At 41.2% G+C, this 20,010-nt stretch overlaps 1 protein-coding gene across 3 annotated transcripts in view; it reads left to right on the top strand.

Moving 5' to 3' along the window:
- Positions 1–20,010, top strand: part of ARNT2 (aryl hydrocarbon receptor nuclear translocator 2) — an 86,656-nt gene that overhangs the window by 33,740 nt on the left and 32,906 nt on the right. For all 3 annotated transcript variants that reach the window (XM_063448902.1, XM_063448904.1, XM_063448903.1), the window contains exons 6-7: positions 770–983; positions 16,051–16,153. In XM_063448902.1, coding sequence (XP_063304972.1) covers positions 770–983; positions 16,051–16,153 — 317 coding nt within the window. The remainder of the gene's footprint in view (positions 1–769; positions 984–16,050; positions 16,154–20,010) is intronic.

The following is a 20,010-nucleotide window of genomic DNA, read 5'->3' on the forward strand; positions in this document are numbered from 1 at the left end:
ATTCCTCTTTTAGCTGTATCACAATAAAATCTTCATTTGGAGCACTGCTTACCCGTCATAGTTTAGTACCAGTGCTCTACAGCTGCTGATGTTGGACTGCAGCTCCTGTAATATTCATATAGTCTCAGATGCTGCCAGCTTTGGGCATCCTCCAATTCCCAACATTAAATTCCTGATTGTCATGTGAGTAACTAGTGCATTGTGGCATTAAAAGAGTTGGAAATTAGAGTAGAATGCTCTCTTCGTGTCATTAATGATTACACTGTGGTGCTGTGGCTGCTGAACGCTACATTTCAGATAAATTCTCAGCCACATTGCCATATGCTAGCCATCACTGACTCTTTCATAATCAATACCAAATATTCAGTTAGTATTCATTGTTATCAAAATATGCTGATATATATAATCTGTGAAAGGTTTGTATACACATCACTCATCTATGTCCCTATCCATCTATCTGTCTATGTCTGTCTATCTATCTATCTATCTATCTGTCTGTGTCTGTCTATCTATCTATCTATCTATCTATCTGTCTGTGTCTGTCTATCTATCTATCTATCTATCTGTCTGTGTCTGTCTATCTATCTATCTATCTATCTATCTGTCTGTGTCTGTCTATCTATCTATCTATATCTCTCTTTATTTTATTCCTAATGTCATATAAAGTGCTTTATATTCACCATTTTGGGATGTCCCAGTTCATTTGCTCATTTAAAGTGAACCTTTAGGCACATGGCCGTTTCCCTCATGTTTTCTTTCCTTATCCCAGGAGCTAAAGCATCTGATACTAGAGGCCGCAGATGGATTTCTTTTTGTGGTGACAGCAGAAACTGGGCGAGTAATCTACGTATCTGACTCTGTCACCCCAGTTCTAAACCAGCCTCAGTCGGAGTGGTTTGGGAGCACTTTGTATGAGCAGACACACCCAGATGATATAGAAAAACTCCGGGAACAGCTGTGCACCTCAGAGAACTCCATGACAGGTCTGTCTCGTGTACTGCATGATTGCAAAATGGTTCTAGATATTAATAATAATACAAATATTTATTGAATATTGCATGTATGGAAGATGTGCATAATACAAACCGTTTCAAAATGCATACAATACAATAGAACACATTGTACATTATGGATTCCTATACAAGGCTTTTAACATTAATTTATTTAATTAATTATTATTTTCTATTTTTTGCAAAAACACCATCCCTCATCCACCACATCAGGTGGCATGTCTGCTTTTACAGTGGCTCTTGGATGTGAGGTGGGAGATATTACCTAAACCGTTTCATCTTCAGCTCCTGGTGGCTTCACAAGCCAGGAGCCTATTTCACAAATGTTCCCAGTAAGCAAACACAAAACTATGGGAAACAGGGCCTATAGAATGTCCTTTGCGATCACTGAATCCTCCATAGATGATCTTGTTCATGCAAAACCATGTGTTATAGGTATTTATCCCTCTTCAGTCAAAAACAATGCTTTATCATATCCGCCATTCCTAATGTTGACTGATGGGAAATGGCAAGATGTGACAGTAGAAGCTGCTTGGAGCTTTGTTCTTTTCCACATTTCACTGTAAACGGTTACTTACATCAGAGAAAGTAAGTCCCTCCTTTGTCTCTCGTATATCTTCTGATTGCGTTCCAATTTCACTGAAACTCCATCACTTTGTCACAGTGATATCATGAGGTACCCTGAGACATTTATTTACAGATTGCAGGTATTTTACTGAGGATTTCTTCTAAGCACTCTTGAATTTCAATTCCAAAAATATCCATTCTAAATGAGTAGGCCAGAATACCAAAAGGTCTAAAATTGGTAAGGAAATTGCAATATCTGTGCCAAAGTAGCTGATTTTGGAAAAAGAGTAGAATAAGATATTTTTCCAGTTTGGCTAATTAGACCTAGATATTGTCATCACAATTCACTTTTTACAGGGTTATTCACTAAAGTGAGACAAAAAGTTGCACAATTAGTGAACAGAGAGTAAGTTCCCTCTTGTGTGTTTTCTCACAGACAATTTACATCTCTGCAGTATATTACTAAACTGTTCGGTGGAAACGTTCCCACGAACAAGGTCCAGGGTAAGAACATTGACTATGTTTGGTAGTTTGTTCGGTTTTTAAACTACTGAACTAGACCGACCGCAAGCCCTGATGCTCTGGAACTGTTTTGGGCATGGGACCATGCGTGCGGTAGGTCAAATTATGACTTCCAGGAAATTCCCGAACCCCTTATTTTTAGATATATTGGTCACCCAGTTCGGGGCTATCATGGGATGTAACTTTTGTAGGGGTTTTGTGTGTTTAAAGGTATTTTTGGGGTTTTGTAAAAATTTATGTTTTCTGTGCCTGGAGATAATTGAATTTAATACAATGCCTGACTCAATTATCTCTCAGGCACAGTGGAGGGATTATATTGTTTTATGTGGGAGTGTCCTGGACCTTAGAGCCAATGTAATTGTGTGTTTTTACTGTAGTCTACTCTCAGGTCCAGGTCCAAAGGAGTGCAGTGCCCCTTGCATGGGGACCTGCATATAAGGCCAGTTGTGGCTGCCAATAAACTACTTCCTGCTTACCCTCAACATAGAGTCTCATCTCATGTGTGGGGGGAACGGCTGTATCACTCTGGGGATTGCTATATCACTATCCTCCACTGGGATTATAATCACTTGCTCTTTTAAGAGCATATTGCTACACTATCTTGGATGAGAGGTCTACCCACTGAAAGCTGGATCCTGGTCTTCGGTCCAGGGTGGGTGGAGGACAGCGAGACCCCAGCCAAGCTGTAATGCTGGAAGTGGGGACTACAGTGCTGATGGTGTCTGATGCGGTGCTTGTGGTACTCGGTAAGAACTAGGGAGCAGCGATTGGCGGAGGCACCCAGTTGGGGTGCCCGGCGGTCCGCCACAGATCTCATGCATATTCTTACATTTTCATGTGAAGCTACATTGTCATAGTTACATCCATCACTCTTCCCAGTTATGCCTTATGGGAAAATCCAGCTTCTCAGTTCATCCATCCAAGTATGTGTGCTGTGTCATAATGCACTTCCTGCTCACACTGTTCACATCAAAGCCCTTTACCAGCTGGAGCTGTGGAGCTGTACTGTAAGTACACTCTCGCACAGCATAGTTCGCCTCACTATCTGACTCTGCACACAAAGATTTCTGAGGACTGTGTGGCGTGCATGTGCCCTCATAGAACTGCTCACACAAGTTAGGGTGATTGATTTGAATGGTGGGAGAAGCCTGTACCTACCCTTGCTCTGGAAATATTTGGACACCTAAATGAGGAGGCTAGATGTGATGACAGTGGGAAAATAGAAAAGCGTGGCGCTCTGAAACCCCTAGTAATGACTAATACGCAAGAGTATGCATGGGAATTAAAGGCAGTAGTGGTTATCGTTTTTGGAGTTACAGAATTACATAGCTGAAAAGAGACTTGCATCCATCAAGTTCAGCCTTCCTCACATTTGAGTGTCCTTTTAATATGTCTAACCTATCACATTTTATTTAAGAATTAAACCTTAGGTTTCATTAATTTAGCTTGGGGCATACAGAATTTGATACAAAAATTCAGACAGTAACTATATACACTGTGCCAAGGCCACAGCGATCAGTCTTTAGTTCATACAAACATATCATATCCACCTCTGCTTTAACAGGATACACTGAGATACATCACAGGGAATGTAATGGCTCATTGCATTCCTCCCTTTTAAGACACCTTTAAACAAATGCATTTGTGACTATAAATCTTAAAGGACCACTGCAGTGCCAGGAAAACATACTCGTTTTCCTGGCACTAGAGTGCCCTGTGGGTGCCCCCACCCTCAGGGACCCCCTCCCGCCGGGCTCTGGAAAGGGGTAAGTGTTTAAAACGTACCTTTTTCCAGCGGTGGGCGGAGAGCTCTCCTCCTCCGATCCTCCTCTTCTCCTCCCTGTCTGCTGAATGCGCACGCGCGGCACGAGCTGCGCGCGCATTCAGCCGGTCACATAGGAAAGCATTCATAATGCTTTCCTATGGACGCTTGCGTGCTCTCACTGTGAAAATCACAGTGAGAATCACGCAAGCGCCTCTAGCGACTGTCAATGAGACAGCCACTAGAGGAAATAGGGGAAGGCTTAACCCATTCACAAACATAGCAGTTTCTCTGAAACTGCTATGTTTATGAAAAAATGGGTTAACCATAGCTGGACCTGGCACCCAGACCACTTCATTAAGCTGAAGTGGTCTGGGTGCCTAGAGTGGTCCTTTAACTATTTTGACACCTGAGAATTCAAGCCTACTTATTAAAAGAACACTGTGTTATGGCTGCTGTGATACTAACTATATCTCCTAATAGTTCTTAATCTAGTTTTGGAATCCCAGTGAATTATACATAATACACAATTTATACTATCCCATAGCTATACAATACTGCACAATGGATGCAAATTAGTCTTCATTATACTCCGAGTCTGTTTTTAATCATTCACATGTTCCGTAGAGTCTACAAATAAAACACGATAATAGCCTTAAAAGTATTATCTTTTGGTTCCTGTCCAGTAATCATTTCCGTTACCTGCTGCTTATAATGGCTCCGTGAGCATATTAAACACCTGTTGTTGTTTCATGCTGAGAAAGAGGCAGGATTCTTAATATATGGGCATAGAGGAGAAGGCCATACCAGGGAGAGCACTCCATCCACACTGCTTGCTTCCTACAGTGCACTACAGGGCTCTGGCAGTAGAGAGTTCCTGACAGTTCAGAACAGTCCAGGTTTAGAGTTACATGGCTTCTTCCTGCAGTTTGTTATGGCAGATGTTTTGCTGGATCTAATTCTGCTTCTCTTCAGATAAAAATATTTGTTCACCCTCCCTTGTTTTGCTTCCCCCGTTTGATAGTACTTAAAAATGTTTATAGAGTTCAGCAACTTTTCACTCGTTTGTTTTATTTTCGTTTTAATGTTTCCGAGCGGACAGACATTTAAAAAAAAAAAAATAAAAGTTTATTTTTCTTTTTTAACTTGGAGATAAAAAAATCCTCAATTTTCCTGCAAGGGCAAGGCAACATTCCTTATCAGCTGGATGCTTGTACAGTCAAATAGTAGTGTTCTTTGTGTGTTCATTGTTGGTCTCTTTGTTGTAAATGACTACCATATTAAATTGTGCTCCCCATTGACAGATTGTAAAATGCGTCTCTTTACCATCTTATGTGTTTTAGAGATAGAGAGATTACTGTGTTCACTGTGGTTCTACCTATATGTGATACTGTGATGGGGATGCTTTGTAGGACCAGAAGTAGCAAGGAATGTGCCCTCTGCTACAACCACTTCAGAGCTACTTTTTACATAGTTACCCGAGTGAAGCTGCTGTATTTTGTTTTTGGGTTGTCACACTGTCCCAAAATGCCATAAGATGCCAATATCAACACATACACAACATACACTTATCCTGACTTTTGTACAACAGCAGCCACTATTCAGTAGTCTGTTTTCCCCTGAATACACAAATGTTTTTTCATTTTTTTTTTTTTTAATTCTTTATTTTTCCGTGCATGGATGCGTAACAGGCATGTGAATGGTGCCCCAAAGGCATTCTATTCGCTTATATCAGGTACAATTATAACAGTGGGGTATTGTAAGGACATATGCACATTGTTTTTTGTTTTGAAATGATAAAAAGTAGAGATATAACAATAGCATAAATAAAACATGCGTGTGTCAGGTGTAGTGGGCGAAGCATTGCTGCATCTGCGAGATTTGTTAGGAACCTTGGTACTCTGAGCGTGTATTTGTGGGCATTTGCAGGGTACATATGTAAGGTTAACTTGCATATTAGCTTACGGGCGCAGCAAATTACATGTAGGACTATGCGATAGTACAGAGGATGTCCATGGGCGTACATTGTTTCAGGGTACATCCTAATGACAACTAGGCATGTGCCTATCTGCTGTGTATGGGTTGTTGTACTTGTACGCTGCCTCTTCGCTCGCTCCACCGCGGCTACCCAGGGCCGGGGGGGGAGGGAGGGAAGGAGCTCTGAGCGTGTTGAGCTGTGGGATAGGAGAGTTATCGGTGTGGCGCTCGCCGTATAGAGCTATTGTGTGCATCAATAAAACAATAATAAAACAACAATAAATTTAACTGGTGAGAAACAATAATGATTAACATTGAGTCGTGGTGCCACGAAGTTGCGGCTGAGTGATATATAGTCCCGACCGGTGCTGTCTGCAGCCTGAGGGTCTCCGGAGGCTTCTCAGGTGCCTGTCGCCTCGGAGGGGGGCTGCCTGGGTCGTCTTGGAACAAAGATTTTGGCTCGTTCTGGGTCCCATCTGGGTTGCTGGCTTGTGTTCTCCTGGAGAGCATCTTGGGGTAGTCCTAAAGTGTGTAGCAGATCTCTTGCACCTTGTAGCGAGTGCAGCACATGTTTGTCTTCTCCCTTCAGGACTATGAGTGATCGATCGAGGCGCCATCTATATGTTATATCTTGTTGCCTGAGGAGGGCAGTGAAGGGCATTAGCGACCCTCTCCATGCCAGTGTGCCGCCTGTTAAATCCGCAAAGAATGTTAAGGCGTGTCCTTCGAACGTGACTTGAGCTCTGTTCTTAATTGCTGCCTGGATTGCGGCCTTGTCCTTGCGTTGGTGGAAGCAAACTATAAGGTCGCGGGTTGCATTGGCTGGGGCTCTAGACGGTTTCGGGACCCTGAATAAGGTTTCAATGTGGATGGCTTTGGCCTGTTTCGGCGTAAGTAATTCCGTTAGGAGTCTGCGTACATAATGTGGCAGCTCTTCTGCTGGTATATCTTCCGGCAGCCCCCGTACCTTTATATTAGCCGCTCTGCGCTCTTCTTTTGCGGCGGCGAACCTTCGGTCATATTCTGCATTTTTGTGCTGTAAGTCTTTGATCTCCGCCTGCATAGCGGTGATGTGCGCTTCTCGCGCCGCGGAGGTATCCTCCAGGGTTCCCAGCCTTCCCGTTATTCCCTGAAGCTCCGTGCGGAGGGCGGCCATGTCCGAATGTAGCGTGGTCTGGAGGCCGGCCAACAGGGTTTTGAGCACTGACGTGGTTACCGGTGCGCTGTCCGGGTCTGGAGGCTTGGCCCCCGCTATAGCTAAGTGCGTGTTGTCAGGCATGTCCTCCTCTGGTAGAAATCATCCGAGAAGTCGGAGTACGTATCAATGTGGTCGGCTATCTTGGGCCTTGTTGTTTCATAGGCCTGTCTCCACATGGCCCCGATATCTTGGTTCTGTCTCGGCTGGTCGGGCTTTACTTTTTTTGATTTCCGCCCCATGTCGGTTCCGCTGCCTCTCACCGGCACCTGTGGTGATCTGGAGGTGGTGTATTGGTCTGCGATAGTCTAAATTATGCTTATATCGCTGGAGCTTCAGCGCCATGCGACTTCTCCGCTTCGTAGTTAGGCTCCGACGTTTTTTCATTTTTTCCCCCCTTTTGCATTATTTTTACCCCACACCCCTCAGACTGCAGAAACATAGAAACATAGAAACATAGAATGTGACGGCAGATAAGAACCATTCGGCCCATCTAGTCTGCCCAGTTTTCTAAATACTTTCATTAGTCCCTGGCATTATCCTATAGTTAGGATAGCCTTATGCCTATCCCACGCATGCTTAAACTCCTTTACTGTGTTAACCTCTACCACTTCAGCTGGAAGGCTATTCCATGCATCCACTACCCTCTCAGTAAAGTAATACTTCCTGATTCCTGATTCCTGATTATTTTTAAACCTTTGTCCCTGCAGGCTTATTAGGACATGACCCTCATCACATCTTTCTCCTGCAAGTAAAACTTGTTGTATTGCAGATTGCTGTATGTTTTGTTTATTCAGTAGGCAGCGCCACAGTATATGTTACCGCAACATAAATATTAATATTTTAATATTTCTTTAATGATTCTCACCATATTGTCAGAATACCCATACTTTCTTCAGCACTTGAAAAAGTGTAGATTTTATTATTTACAAATTGAGAAATGGAAACTTGGCATTTAAATGATACATGTTATGATTGCTTGGTTAAAATAAGCAAGTGAAAATTTCACTCACTTTATATGCCATTTGGTAGTGTAAATAAACAACATTGGACATTTAAAGGGACAATATAGTCACCAGAACAACTACAGCTTATTGAATTTGTTCTGGTGAGTAGAATCATTACCTTCAGGCTTTTTGCTGTAAACACTGTCTTTTCAGAGTATATGCAGTGTTTACAGTACAGCCTAGTGATAACTTCACTGGCCACTCCTCAGATGGCTGCTAAAGCTGCTTCCTTAAGCAGTCCTGCCTAGTGTGCATCACAACATTCAGTGTGTCCACCCTCTGCATGCAGACACTAAACTTTGCTCACAGAGATTCATTGATTCAATTAATCTCTATGAGAAGATGCTGATTGGCCAGGGCTGTGTTTGACTTGTGCTGGTTCTGCCCCGATCTACCTCCTTGACAGTCTCAGACAATCCTATGGGGATGTATTGTGATTGGCCCAGACCACCACTTGTGATGATGTCAGCAGACATGGGCAGTTCACAGGCAAACAGGAGCAAAGCCAGTTGCTTCAGACTCGAATACAAGTAAGATTTTACTATATTAAGGGTGGCAAGAGGGGGGATCAGGAGGCTAGATGTTGGTTTTAACACTATAGGGTCAGAAATATAGGTTTGTGTTCCTGTCCTATAGTGCTCCTTTTACTCATGGGTAACATGCTTGCTTCTTCTTTTATTTTAATTTTATTTCAAAAGCTTTTTTATTGAGCATTGCAAACATGAGATAATACAAGCGATAAAGATATGTCAAGCAATCTGGACATGCAGGTCCGAATATCAGTATCCGTACAATCGAGTTACACAGTGTTATTCCTCTGTTTATAAGTCTATCGTATGAGCCTGGAATTGGCGAAAAGTACATTGTAACTGTATAGGGACCAAGGGGGCATCGGAAATGACATTTGGTATCGGAAGGCCATTTCGTTGCACATATTCTATCCGACAAAACCCAATAGGTACCACCTAATCAATTTAGCGCAATCAATATACGCATAATGCATCAGTAAGTGTGCAGAGTATCTGCTAGCCATCGGTCCATAAATTTAGAGTTCCAGCTCCCATGTCTTAGCTGGAGGCGGTGGTAAAATCTTGAAAAAATACCCAAAGGTAATCTACTATACAATGATAACAGAGAAAAACATAGTTCAATAATGTTGAGAAAAATGCGAGTGAATAAATTGAAAATTAGTCAAACTCACAAACCAATATTGATTGTAGGCATATCATCAAATTATAGTAGCTTAAGGACTTGTTGAGCATCATGGTAAATATAGAAGGGAAAAAAGAAAATAATAGTGCAGAGTATCTTTATAAAATTACACTTTTTAATAAAAAGGCACACTTACAAGATGAAAGTGCCAAATAAGCACATCAGAATAAGTATTCCGGTCACAGGATACCAGGAACAGGAAAACCAGGAGACATAAAATAAATAAACAAACAAACTCTGTACACTAAACAGCAGCCCTACGCGTTTTTGTTCAATGTCCTTTGAACTTCAAGGACATTGAACGAAACGCGTAGGGATGCTGTCTAGTGTACAAAGTTTGTTTATTTCTTATTTTATGTCTCCTGGTTCTGCCCCTGAGGAAGTTCAAAGGACATTGAACGAAACATCCCATATCGCCAAGGATTGTCGCCTCTATCCTTAGTTTCACATCTTCCCAGAATGGTACAATGGCATTCCCACCATATGTGTGTTATCGTTCCCGGTACCTCTCCACATCTCCAGCAAACGTTCGGTACAGCCAGGAAAATTCTATGTAAGCTGTCGGTCGTCCTGTACCAGAACGACAGGAATTCATAATTGGATTCTTGATATTTGGAGCTAGGGGATCCTTTGTGGAGGAGTATGAGTATCTTCTCCCACTGAGCCTCAATGATAGATTTATCTAGGATACGCTCCCATCGCCGGCGGAAAGTGTCATTGCTTTCCAGGTGTCCCACCAGGAGGTGTCGGTAAATAAGGGACACAGTCTTGTGTAGGTTGGTTTTGCCATCACATAGACTTTCAAACCATGTAAGGTCACGATGTAGTGTGTCTTTATTCGGTAACTTCTGGTAAAAAGTTTTGGCCTGCGTGTATCGGAATGTTTGCAGGCTAGATGGAGGGTTGCCTCCAGTCAGCTCCAGCATCGTCATCATGCCCGTGTTTTTTAATAGCTTTCGGATAGGAAGAGAATCACCCCCGCCGAGGAAATCCTACGATTGGGGTGGTAGCCCACCCCCTATTTGAGGATTGTGTTGGAGCTGGATCAGTGGGCTAAATGTGTAGCTCCTCTGATGCTATCCCATGTCTTCAGCGTGTTGCCACTGTAGAAGTCGGGTCCAGCTCCACTTGTGCAGGTCTTTTCGAGTTCCACACTGCTGTGAGGAGTGAGAGCCGCAGATGTCCTTTATCAAGTGCAATCCATTGTTTATGTGTCGGATGGGTGTCGGTAAATATCCTCTGGATCACACTTTAGTGGATATGCCTGTTAGACTATCACTTTACCTTCTCGCTTGGTCTCCTCTAAGCCATATGATCTGTACCATTACAGCACATTCATTATTCAGGACTCATGCACTGTTATCTACTAAATCGAGAATTGTTGGAAATTCAAAGTGGATTTCAAAATTTAGGCCAAAGTAGCCAAATTTCCCCTAGTCAACTATGTGCTCGGTTTGGCTACTTTGGCCTTGAATTTGAATTTGAAATTCACTTTGAATTCCTGGCAATTCTCACTGTAATAAATATATCTGGCAATGTGTAGTTGTCATTGCCACATAATATTTGTTAGTGGCGAGAGTCTTCCTTTTAAATTCTGCTTTTTACAATTTTTTTTTGGAGAGCTATCAAACACCTGCCAAGTAGCCTCTGGTTTCCTTGTTGTTTTTCCTGTGCCCTCGTCTGGCTTTCAGATTTCCTTGGCGATTTCTTATAAACCGTTCCAATATTTCAAAATAGTTTGTACATAAATGATGCGTAATAATAAAATACTGTTATTTACAGCTGCCATCCTGCACTTTTCTGCAAATACCTTTAATTTTAGTGGTCAGACTATTCCTCTCAAATCTGGCTTTTCTTGTTTTATTTCTTGCCAAGAAGATGTTTGGGGGAGGAGGGTGGTTGGATTTTTTTACATCATAGTTCCAGTTATTCAGAATGTTTTCCGTGAAGAGCCTTAAAATTATAAAATATACTTTTTTTGTACTTAATTATAAAATAAACTTGGATATGTCATGTTGCTAGTAATCCTTTACTTTTCATTTAAAACATGTTTATTGTTACTGTTGTTAGTAAAGGCTTATTAACCCCTTAGGACACATGGCCGCAATATTCCATCATGATTCCCTTTTATTTCTGAAGTTGTGTCCTTAAGGGGTTAAAGGAACACTCCATTAACATTTTTGTTTCAAATTTTTTTATTTATGTATTTTTTTTTGCATGTTTTTTTTTTTTTGGGTGGGGAGGGGGGTATAAGTAAAAAAAAAAAAGTACTTTCATTCTGTGCTGGGGAATACACCAATTGGAGGCTTCTCATCTGTGCTAGAGCCTCAATCTCACATGAGCCCATGGTTTTCCAATGCTTCTCAGTGGCTAACCATGCAGACGCAGGTAGAGTTCAATTTATTATTAAAATGTAAAAAAAACAAAAAAAACTTAAAGGGACACTATATGCAGCTAGACCACTTAAAGGGACACTCCAGGCACCCACACCACTTCTGCCCATTGGAGTGGTCTGGGTGCCAACTCCCACCACCCTTAACCTTGCAAGTGTAATTATTGCAGTTTTTATAAACTGCAAAATTTACCTTGCAGGGTTAAGTCCTGCTCTAGTGGCTGTCTATCAGATAGCCATTAGAGGGACTTCCGTGTTCTTAGAACACGAAAAGTGTTTTAAATGACGTTGGAAGTCCTCATGCTATGCATGAGGACCTCCAGCGTCGCCATAATCCCCATAGGAAAGCATTGAATAACACGTGGAGCGTGGGCGGAGCCTGACCCAGCGCCAAGGGATATCGGGTTTTAAATCAATGAGGGGGCACTGCAGGGTCCTGCAGTGCCAGGAAAACTGATATTTTTTCCTGGCACTGGAGAGTCCCTTTAAACTCATTGAAGTGGTCTGGATGCAGGCCCTGTCCCCCCTAATTTTTGAGAAACATTTACATTGCAGTACTAAGTCAGCATCTAATGGCTGTCTACCAGATAGCTACTAGAGGTGCATCCGGGAGTATACCGGACTCTGGATCCACTAAATGACACTGGACATCCTCACACTCTGCAAAAGGACATCCAGCACCAGTGAAATCTCTATAGGAAAGCTTTGAGTCAATTCATTTCTATGGGGAAGGCCTAACTTGCTCGCAACGCTTGCCTCGCATTCACATTAGGTCCCCCTATTGGAGCAACCCAGTGCCGAGGGACATCAGCACTCCAATTGAATTAATTAATACAGGTTTTTTTGAACCCTTTATCTGCTTCGGGGTGGGGGGAGGAGGGCTTAGTGATGGAGGGGGGTGCCAAAGGGATGTCCGGAATACATATTTCTAATCACAACTGCTTCCAATTCCATAGGTAGCCAGTTTATCTGGTTAATATCCTCCCCATTCATTTTATTTTATCCCCTTTGTTGTAAAATTGTCTCTTGGCATCCTCCAATGTGAGGTTAACTCAGGACAAGACAGTAATTGGTTATGCAATATTTGCAAACAATAGCAGAAGAAGGCAAAAAGTGGAGTTAAGTAAATAACAACATTTCTTAACTAGTAACTAGGGCATATCTAGTAAGTTATATAAGTAGTAAATAATATATCCAAATTAGAAAAATACAATATGATATGTTTCTGGAAGGTAATGCTAATGGTGACAAGTCCAGGTCACTGATTAACTGCTCCTATTGATACATTGAAAGTGCATGCTATGATTTGTAGTCAGTAGAATGTGGTTGCTTGATATTATCTGTTACTAACTGTCACCAAGAGGACTGTGATTTGTAATGTGCTCCGGGATTTATTGATTAAGAAGGCACCAGTGACTACAAACATGCCAGATGTTGTTAAAATAGCAGTTAGCTTAGTCCAGGAATTAAGCTGCTGACAGGTAGAATCTTAGAGTTGGACAGCTTTTGCACAATACTCTTAGCAGAACCATTCTGTGCAGAGCATATTTTTTACTCCTGGTATATTGGTTGAATAGAATTGTCCCTCAAAATATAATCTGAAAGTGACTGTCCCCTGAACTTCCACAATTGAACACAGCTGTACTCGACACGTGTTCTCCTGACATGAAGCACGCATAACGGGAAAAGCGTTGGCACACGCTCGCAACAGCCACATGTCACAGTGTCTTGGTTTTATAACCTGATTAATTAACAAAATGTGTAGCTGAAATATTATATGTCTTCTGCTACTGAAAGTCCAAATGAAGTCAGACGTGACAGTTCCCTAGGAGCAAGAAAGAAAAGTGTTAGAGAAGCAATAAATGGGATGCGGGAAGTGCAATATTGTGCATATTCAGAGCCCCACGGGACTAGACCAGAAAGATTATTGCCAGACACAGCGAAAACAACTATGAGAGCTGAATTGGTCACCTAGCTTTTAAGTGTTTTCCACGTAAACATCAAGATGTATCTATTTCTGTAAACAAAAATGTGTACATTAATATTTAGAACTTTTGAAGCTTTGATGTTTAAAAATATCAAAAAATAAAGAAAAAAGAAACAATTTTAATAGACAAATGCAGTCTACCTGCTATTTGATTAATCTGTGGCCTAAATCTAAATAAGCATTTTGATTTTTTTTAAAAGATCCTGTTGCTTATGAATCCCCACCCTCCATGTTGACAGGAAAGGGGAGACCCCATCCTAAAATAAATTTCAAGTTGACAGAATTAAATTGGCAACCTATGCATTAACGTCTGTTTTTCTGCTACTTGCGTCACATTTGTGAACATCCCTCACACACCTCGTGTTATTTTGTATATTGCTGACTCTGCATCGAGAATGATTGCAATCTGCTAAAATTCACTTCACTGGAAATTTGTGAAAAGGAAAGGGTGGGACTGGACAATACTGTTTTTCTTACCACCCTTTGCAGATATAGGCAGTGTGAGGGATAACTAATAAGATTTATACAAGATGACTCAATATTAATGACAGAAAGGGGGAACTGTGCACTGCCTCATGTGTGTTCTATGTCCGAGAGGTAAAAGTCAACCAAATAAATGCTTAGTTCTACATGTCAGCCATATTGACTTGCTTGGCAATTCAAATGGATACAAGTCGTCTATCAAATTCTAATGATATACATAGAGAGGAAAAGTGAGAGCGATCATTTATTTTTCCATGTTTACGTTTTTATTAGTTTTTCAATAAAAAATACAGTAAATGCAGTAAAATAATACAGGTAGTATCAGGTGGCACATAGCAAAGATAGCGTATAAAACAGCATAAATTGGAGAGAGATAATTTCTACAATATCTCTAACTATATGTGATGTATTTCTTAGTTCTTGGTCACAGCTTTGTTTTGGCAGCTCTGTGTTTCCTCAGGCCTTGCAGGTCAACTTGTTTTAAAGGAACAGTACCTTCAGCCAACCAGCCCTAACAGCACCACTCCAGCAACAAGACTGTTATCAAGATATATAAAAAAGGGAACTCACGTTGGCACTCACAGGAGTTTAATAATAAAAATGCTTTTTTACTTGCATGATTTTAAGCATAACTAATTATAACATAGTATGTGTATTAAGAGATCTTTACAGCTGAAATAAAATCACAAATCTTATTTTCAACTCGGATAATATAGTGTGAGCCTTTTAAATAACCCATGCTCCTTTTACAGCCCTTTATCATGCTCCAACTTCTTCCTCAGTAGCTCTAACTCTCTCTCTCACACTCACCTGTTCTCTCTCCTGGCAGGATATGTGGGCTCAGGTCAGCAATAAAGAAACTCTGGCATCACTTAGTGATGACATTATTGATGTTCTGTACACAGTGATTGTCACATGACACACACGGCACTAGGACTATTCATATAATTCATTTGTTCTGAGACTCCCTACTTTTGGTTCCTCCCTGCTCAATATCTGAAACCTGTTATTGTCCTGTTACTTCTGTCCTGTGTTTGTGCACACCTTCATCAGTTATCCTTTGAAAGTTCTCGCAGGCATGCTTTTGTTCAGTGGCTCATCCTATGTATGGATGTGGTTTACAGGCGAAGAACGAAGCGTAGCTACTGTTCTGTTTTGGAAAATCACCTTTACAGCACGGAGAAATTATTGTTCTCTCTGAACCTTTTATGAAACACTTGCTCTAAATGTTTTCTTAAAATATATTCTATTTGTCATAATTCTGTTTTTACTCTTGACCCTAATTTGTTTTATTCTTTTATTCTACTATCCATCTTTTTATGCTCTCTTTTTTTGTGTCTAAATCTCATAACTTTAAACCCTCCCCAACCCCCAGAAATCTGCATCTCTCTGACGAGGAGCAACAAAAATGCAAACATTTTCTGCTCAATTCCGTTTGTTTCAGTTTCATTGCACATGGTTGCACTTAGCACGTCTTTCTAAACATTTACATATTTTCATCTACCGAGGCATATTTTTGTGGAATCTGTTATTCTGTTTGTATGCTCTGATGTTAATAGATTTATTTTACTTTTGTGTTATTATAAAATGTGTGACTGTCACTTCTCAAAATTTACGTAGCCCAGAAGCCAACTAGAACTATTTTTTTCTCAGTTTGTTTATTTCTTTTTTCACATTCACATTGTATTCCACACTTTCTATAATGCAATGACACAGGCAGTATCATGCAATTCTAACATCACCCACCCCCAGAAATGCTGCAAAAGTACATCTGGTTTGTACTTACCTCTGCTTCACTCCTTGCCCCAGTATGTGTAGGAACTGTCACTATCAGTTTAATCCTTAAAGGGAATTGTTTACATTATGGTGGCAGGCAGTAGACTTTATTTAAAACAGTATGATACACTAAAATGCCCTTTGATTTTCCTGTGTTTAGGTCGGATTTTGGATTTGAAAACAGGCACTGTGAAAAAAGAAGGACAACAGTCTTCTATGCGTATGTGTATGGGATCCAGACGGTCATTCATTTGTAGGATGAGGTAATCCTGATGCTGGTGTGCAGTTTGTTACTATGAGACGTAAGAAAACGTTTTAGAAAGGCATATGAAATTTGAGGATCACTGGTTTAAATGCATACTATAGGCATCAAAACAACTTTAGCAGTTTGGCAGAGAACTGAGCAGTGAAACCTATAAATCACGCCACTGTTGTTTCACTGTTCGATTCTCTGCCACTGAGATGCTCAATCACTTTGTTGCTGTTTATGCAACCCTATCCATACCTTCCTTGGCTGTGACTCACAGAGCCTGCATGGGGAAAAAAATCAGTCAGACATTAACTTGCTTTAGAAGTTTTTATCTCATGTAAATTGAACTTTAATCATACACAACAGGCTTATGCAGGGTTTAAGAGGATATTAAAAGAGCAGAGGATAAGAAATTCTAGCTTAAACAAACTGTCTAATAAAGGAACCTAAAATATCTAGGTTTAGGAAGTCTGTGCAAGACACATGCAGAGTGGTGTGGCTAGGGGTGTATAAACAAAGGGATTTAACTCTTAAATGTCAGAGAATTGTGCAGGGAGTAATGATTTATATACCAAAGTTGCTTCATTAAGCCAAAGTTTTTTTGGTGCCTATAATGTCACTTAGTTTCAGCTGGACCCAACTTTCAATCACTTGGAATGAGAGTGATCTTTTATGAAAAGTTCTTGTTAGCTATGTTGGAATTTCTTTGAAATTCCAAAGCAATCAAAAGATAAACATGAGACAAAATAGGGACTAATGTATCTTATGTCACACCTGTTTCTTGGCAAAATGTCAGTGGCTGCAACGACTAATGAGAACAGACATCATCTTTCATGATGTACTATAATGAGAATTAGACATCTATCAAGTTCCACATAATCTCTGGAAGATCATCCAATCTTGTGAGATATTTCATAGGCCTGTTTAATTGTATTGTGTGTGCGTTGATGTGAAGAAGGATGGGAGCAGGAAGGTAGTTGCATCAAGGAGGAAGAGCCTCAGGTAAGTAGATCTCCCTACTTACGCTTCCCCTGGCCGCCACCTTACAAGAGGACTTGTCACATTGGGGGTTCTGATAAAAAAACAAAAAAAAAACAACAACCCACAAGTGGCACTGTCACTTTTCCTTGTAATATCTTGCTCTATGCACCTTTCACACCTCTTTGTGGAGAAAAGTATCATGTGAGTAGATTATCATTATTTCTGTAGTATTCCACCAGAGATCATAATCATTACCGATCTTCTCCGATACATTGACTGCTAAGGTGTCTAACTGGCAAAGTTATTAATGTATGATTAACATGTTGTTTTGTGCAGTGGAAGTGGGATCATAACAGGGTTACCTGTCTACGGCTACAAATTCTATTTAAAGTTGGAGGGCATGCAAAAGCAGCCCTGCATTTTTCCTGATTCTATTTTACTACAAAAAAAAGTCTTCACGAACCACTGGAATTCCAGCCATTGTGCGTGAAAAGAATGTCATAAAAATAATTATGTTTTTGGCTCCTGCACAAACTGGTCATGGTTGCTTTCCACTAATTTATTAGACTTAGAAATTTGATGAGGATGATGCATGTCCCCCAGCACCAAAGATATTTGTTAAAGACAGCAAAGAAAGAGATGAAGTCACCGTAAAGAAACATTACCTTCCTGTGCATTCCTAAGAATCCAGCATGGTGGTTCTTGGCTAAAGAGGGAGTAATGTATTTTTTGGTTTTATTTTCATGTCCTATGCATGTTAGAATCAATTAAACTGCTATATACTGTGTGCCGTTATATGTAGCCATCTTCAGTACCCTCTTCTGCAGGACGTTGTCAGTGGTTGTCCAGTGCCAGGCAGCCTGTGGATCATGCAAGCTATGACCCATGATTTGATGTTTATGTTGTTCTAATGTTGGGTTCTCTGGCAATTCAAATGCACAGTGTGCACATAAAAGTGTTCTCGAGTGATCTCACGCATTAGTCACCTAGCGTTAATTACAGTATCTCGTAGTTGGTTTTAGAAGCCTGCAAAAGTATTATTTTTACATGTATAGTGCCAGTGGTGTATTTTGGTTTTGTGCTGCCCTAGGCATGACCAAACTCAGTCACCTTTCCAAATTTCTCTTCATGACAGACACACACCCATACAGATACACAGTCATTGTCACACACATTGTTTAACCAACACACACTTTCACTGAAACATACACATTCACAGACATGCACACTCACTCATTCACAGTTACACTCACAGTTACACACACACTCACATTCACCGACAGACACACATATACACTAACTGACAGATAAGCATTCACCGACAGACACATACACACTCACTGACAAACACGTATACAGTCACTGTCAAACACACATACACACTCACAGACACATATACACTCTCAGTGACAGACTAACACACACTCTAACAGACACACACTAACACTGAATAACAGACACACACTAACACTGACTAACAGACACACACTAATGCTCACTTACAGACACACACACACTAGCACTCACTAACAGACACACACTAACACTCACTAACAGACACACTCACTAACAGACACACTAAAACTCACACACACACTCTCACTAACAGACATTAACACACACACTCACTAACACACACACTAACAGACACACACTAACGCTAACTTACAGTGACACACTAACACTCACTAACAAACACACTCACTAACAGACACACTAACACTGACTAACAGACACACATGAACACTGACTAACAGACACACACTAACACTCACCAACCGACACACACTAACACTCACCAACAGACTAACACACTCACAATTAAAAAAAATAAGTTTCAAACCACCAACCTCCTACCTTTGGGAGTGCTGGAGTGGATTTTTCCCTGTGGTCCAGTGGGGCTGGCTGCAGCTTGGCAGGCAGGCGGACGGTCGGGAGTTCTGGCAGACAGGTGAGTGGTGGAGGTGGGCGACGAGGGAGCTCTGATCCTCCTGTTCAGCACCCTCGCGCGCCTCTTAGTGATGCCGGGGCCGGAGTGACGCCATATTCAGGCTCCGACATCACTGCATTGCATCACTGCATCACTGCATTGCATCAGTACATGCCAGCCTCGGGGGGCCCTGAGATGGCCAGCCAGCCAGCTCCTGGGCCCCCTAGGACAAGAGGCTGGCAAGGCATTTGCCAGGGCGATTGGTAGGTAGATTTTTGTGCCGCCCCCTGAAAGTGCCGCCCAAGGCAAATGCCTTGTCAGCCTCACGGTAAATACACCGCTGTATAGTACTACTATACTAAACCTGTTTTTAATACCTGCCCAATGTGAAGTGTGTTTAAAATTAGTTTGCCCTTGATATTGTATTGTTCCTTCTGTCAATACCATATCTACCATTTTATGAAATGTTTTAAATAATAAAGTATAAAAAAAACTGCAGTAATGACAAGTGATATCATGTTTTCATTAATGTTACTACTCTGAGGCAAGTTGTAAAATGTTGACAGAAAGTAGACATGTGCATTTGTTGCAATCTTCTTTAAAGGGATACTATAGTGCTGTGAATACAGAGTTGTATTTCTAGCACTATAGCTCCCCGTGCCCCCCCTCACGGCCCCCAACCTCACAGTGTAAGGGTTAATAAACCCTTACTGTACTTACCTGATTCCAGCACCGATCTCCCTTGGCAGCTGGGTCGGTGCTCTGTCATTTTCAAAGTTACCCGACAGGGATGTAAATGTGCATGCACAGCAAATGCCGCAAGCGCATTAGGCCCTCCCATGGGGATTTGACTGAGGCTGGATGTCCAAAAGTAGCTTAACCATCAAGAAATATGACAGCCACTAGAGACAGTCTTAACCCTGCAAGATAATTATTTCTCAAAAACTGTAATAAATACT

The sequence above is a fragment of the Pelobates fuscus genome, chromosome 3, assembly GCF_036172605.1.
Source record: "Pelobates fuscus isolate aPelFus1 chromosome 3, aPelFus1.pri, whole genome shotgun sequence".
NCBI lineage: Eukaryota > Metazoa > Chordata > Amphibia > Anura > Pelobatidae > Pelobates > Pelobates fuscus.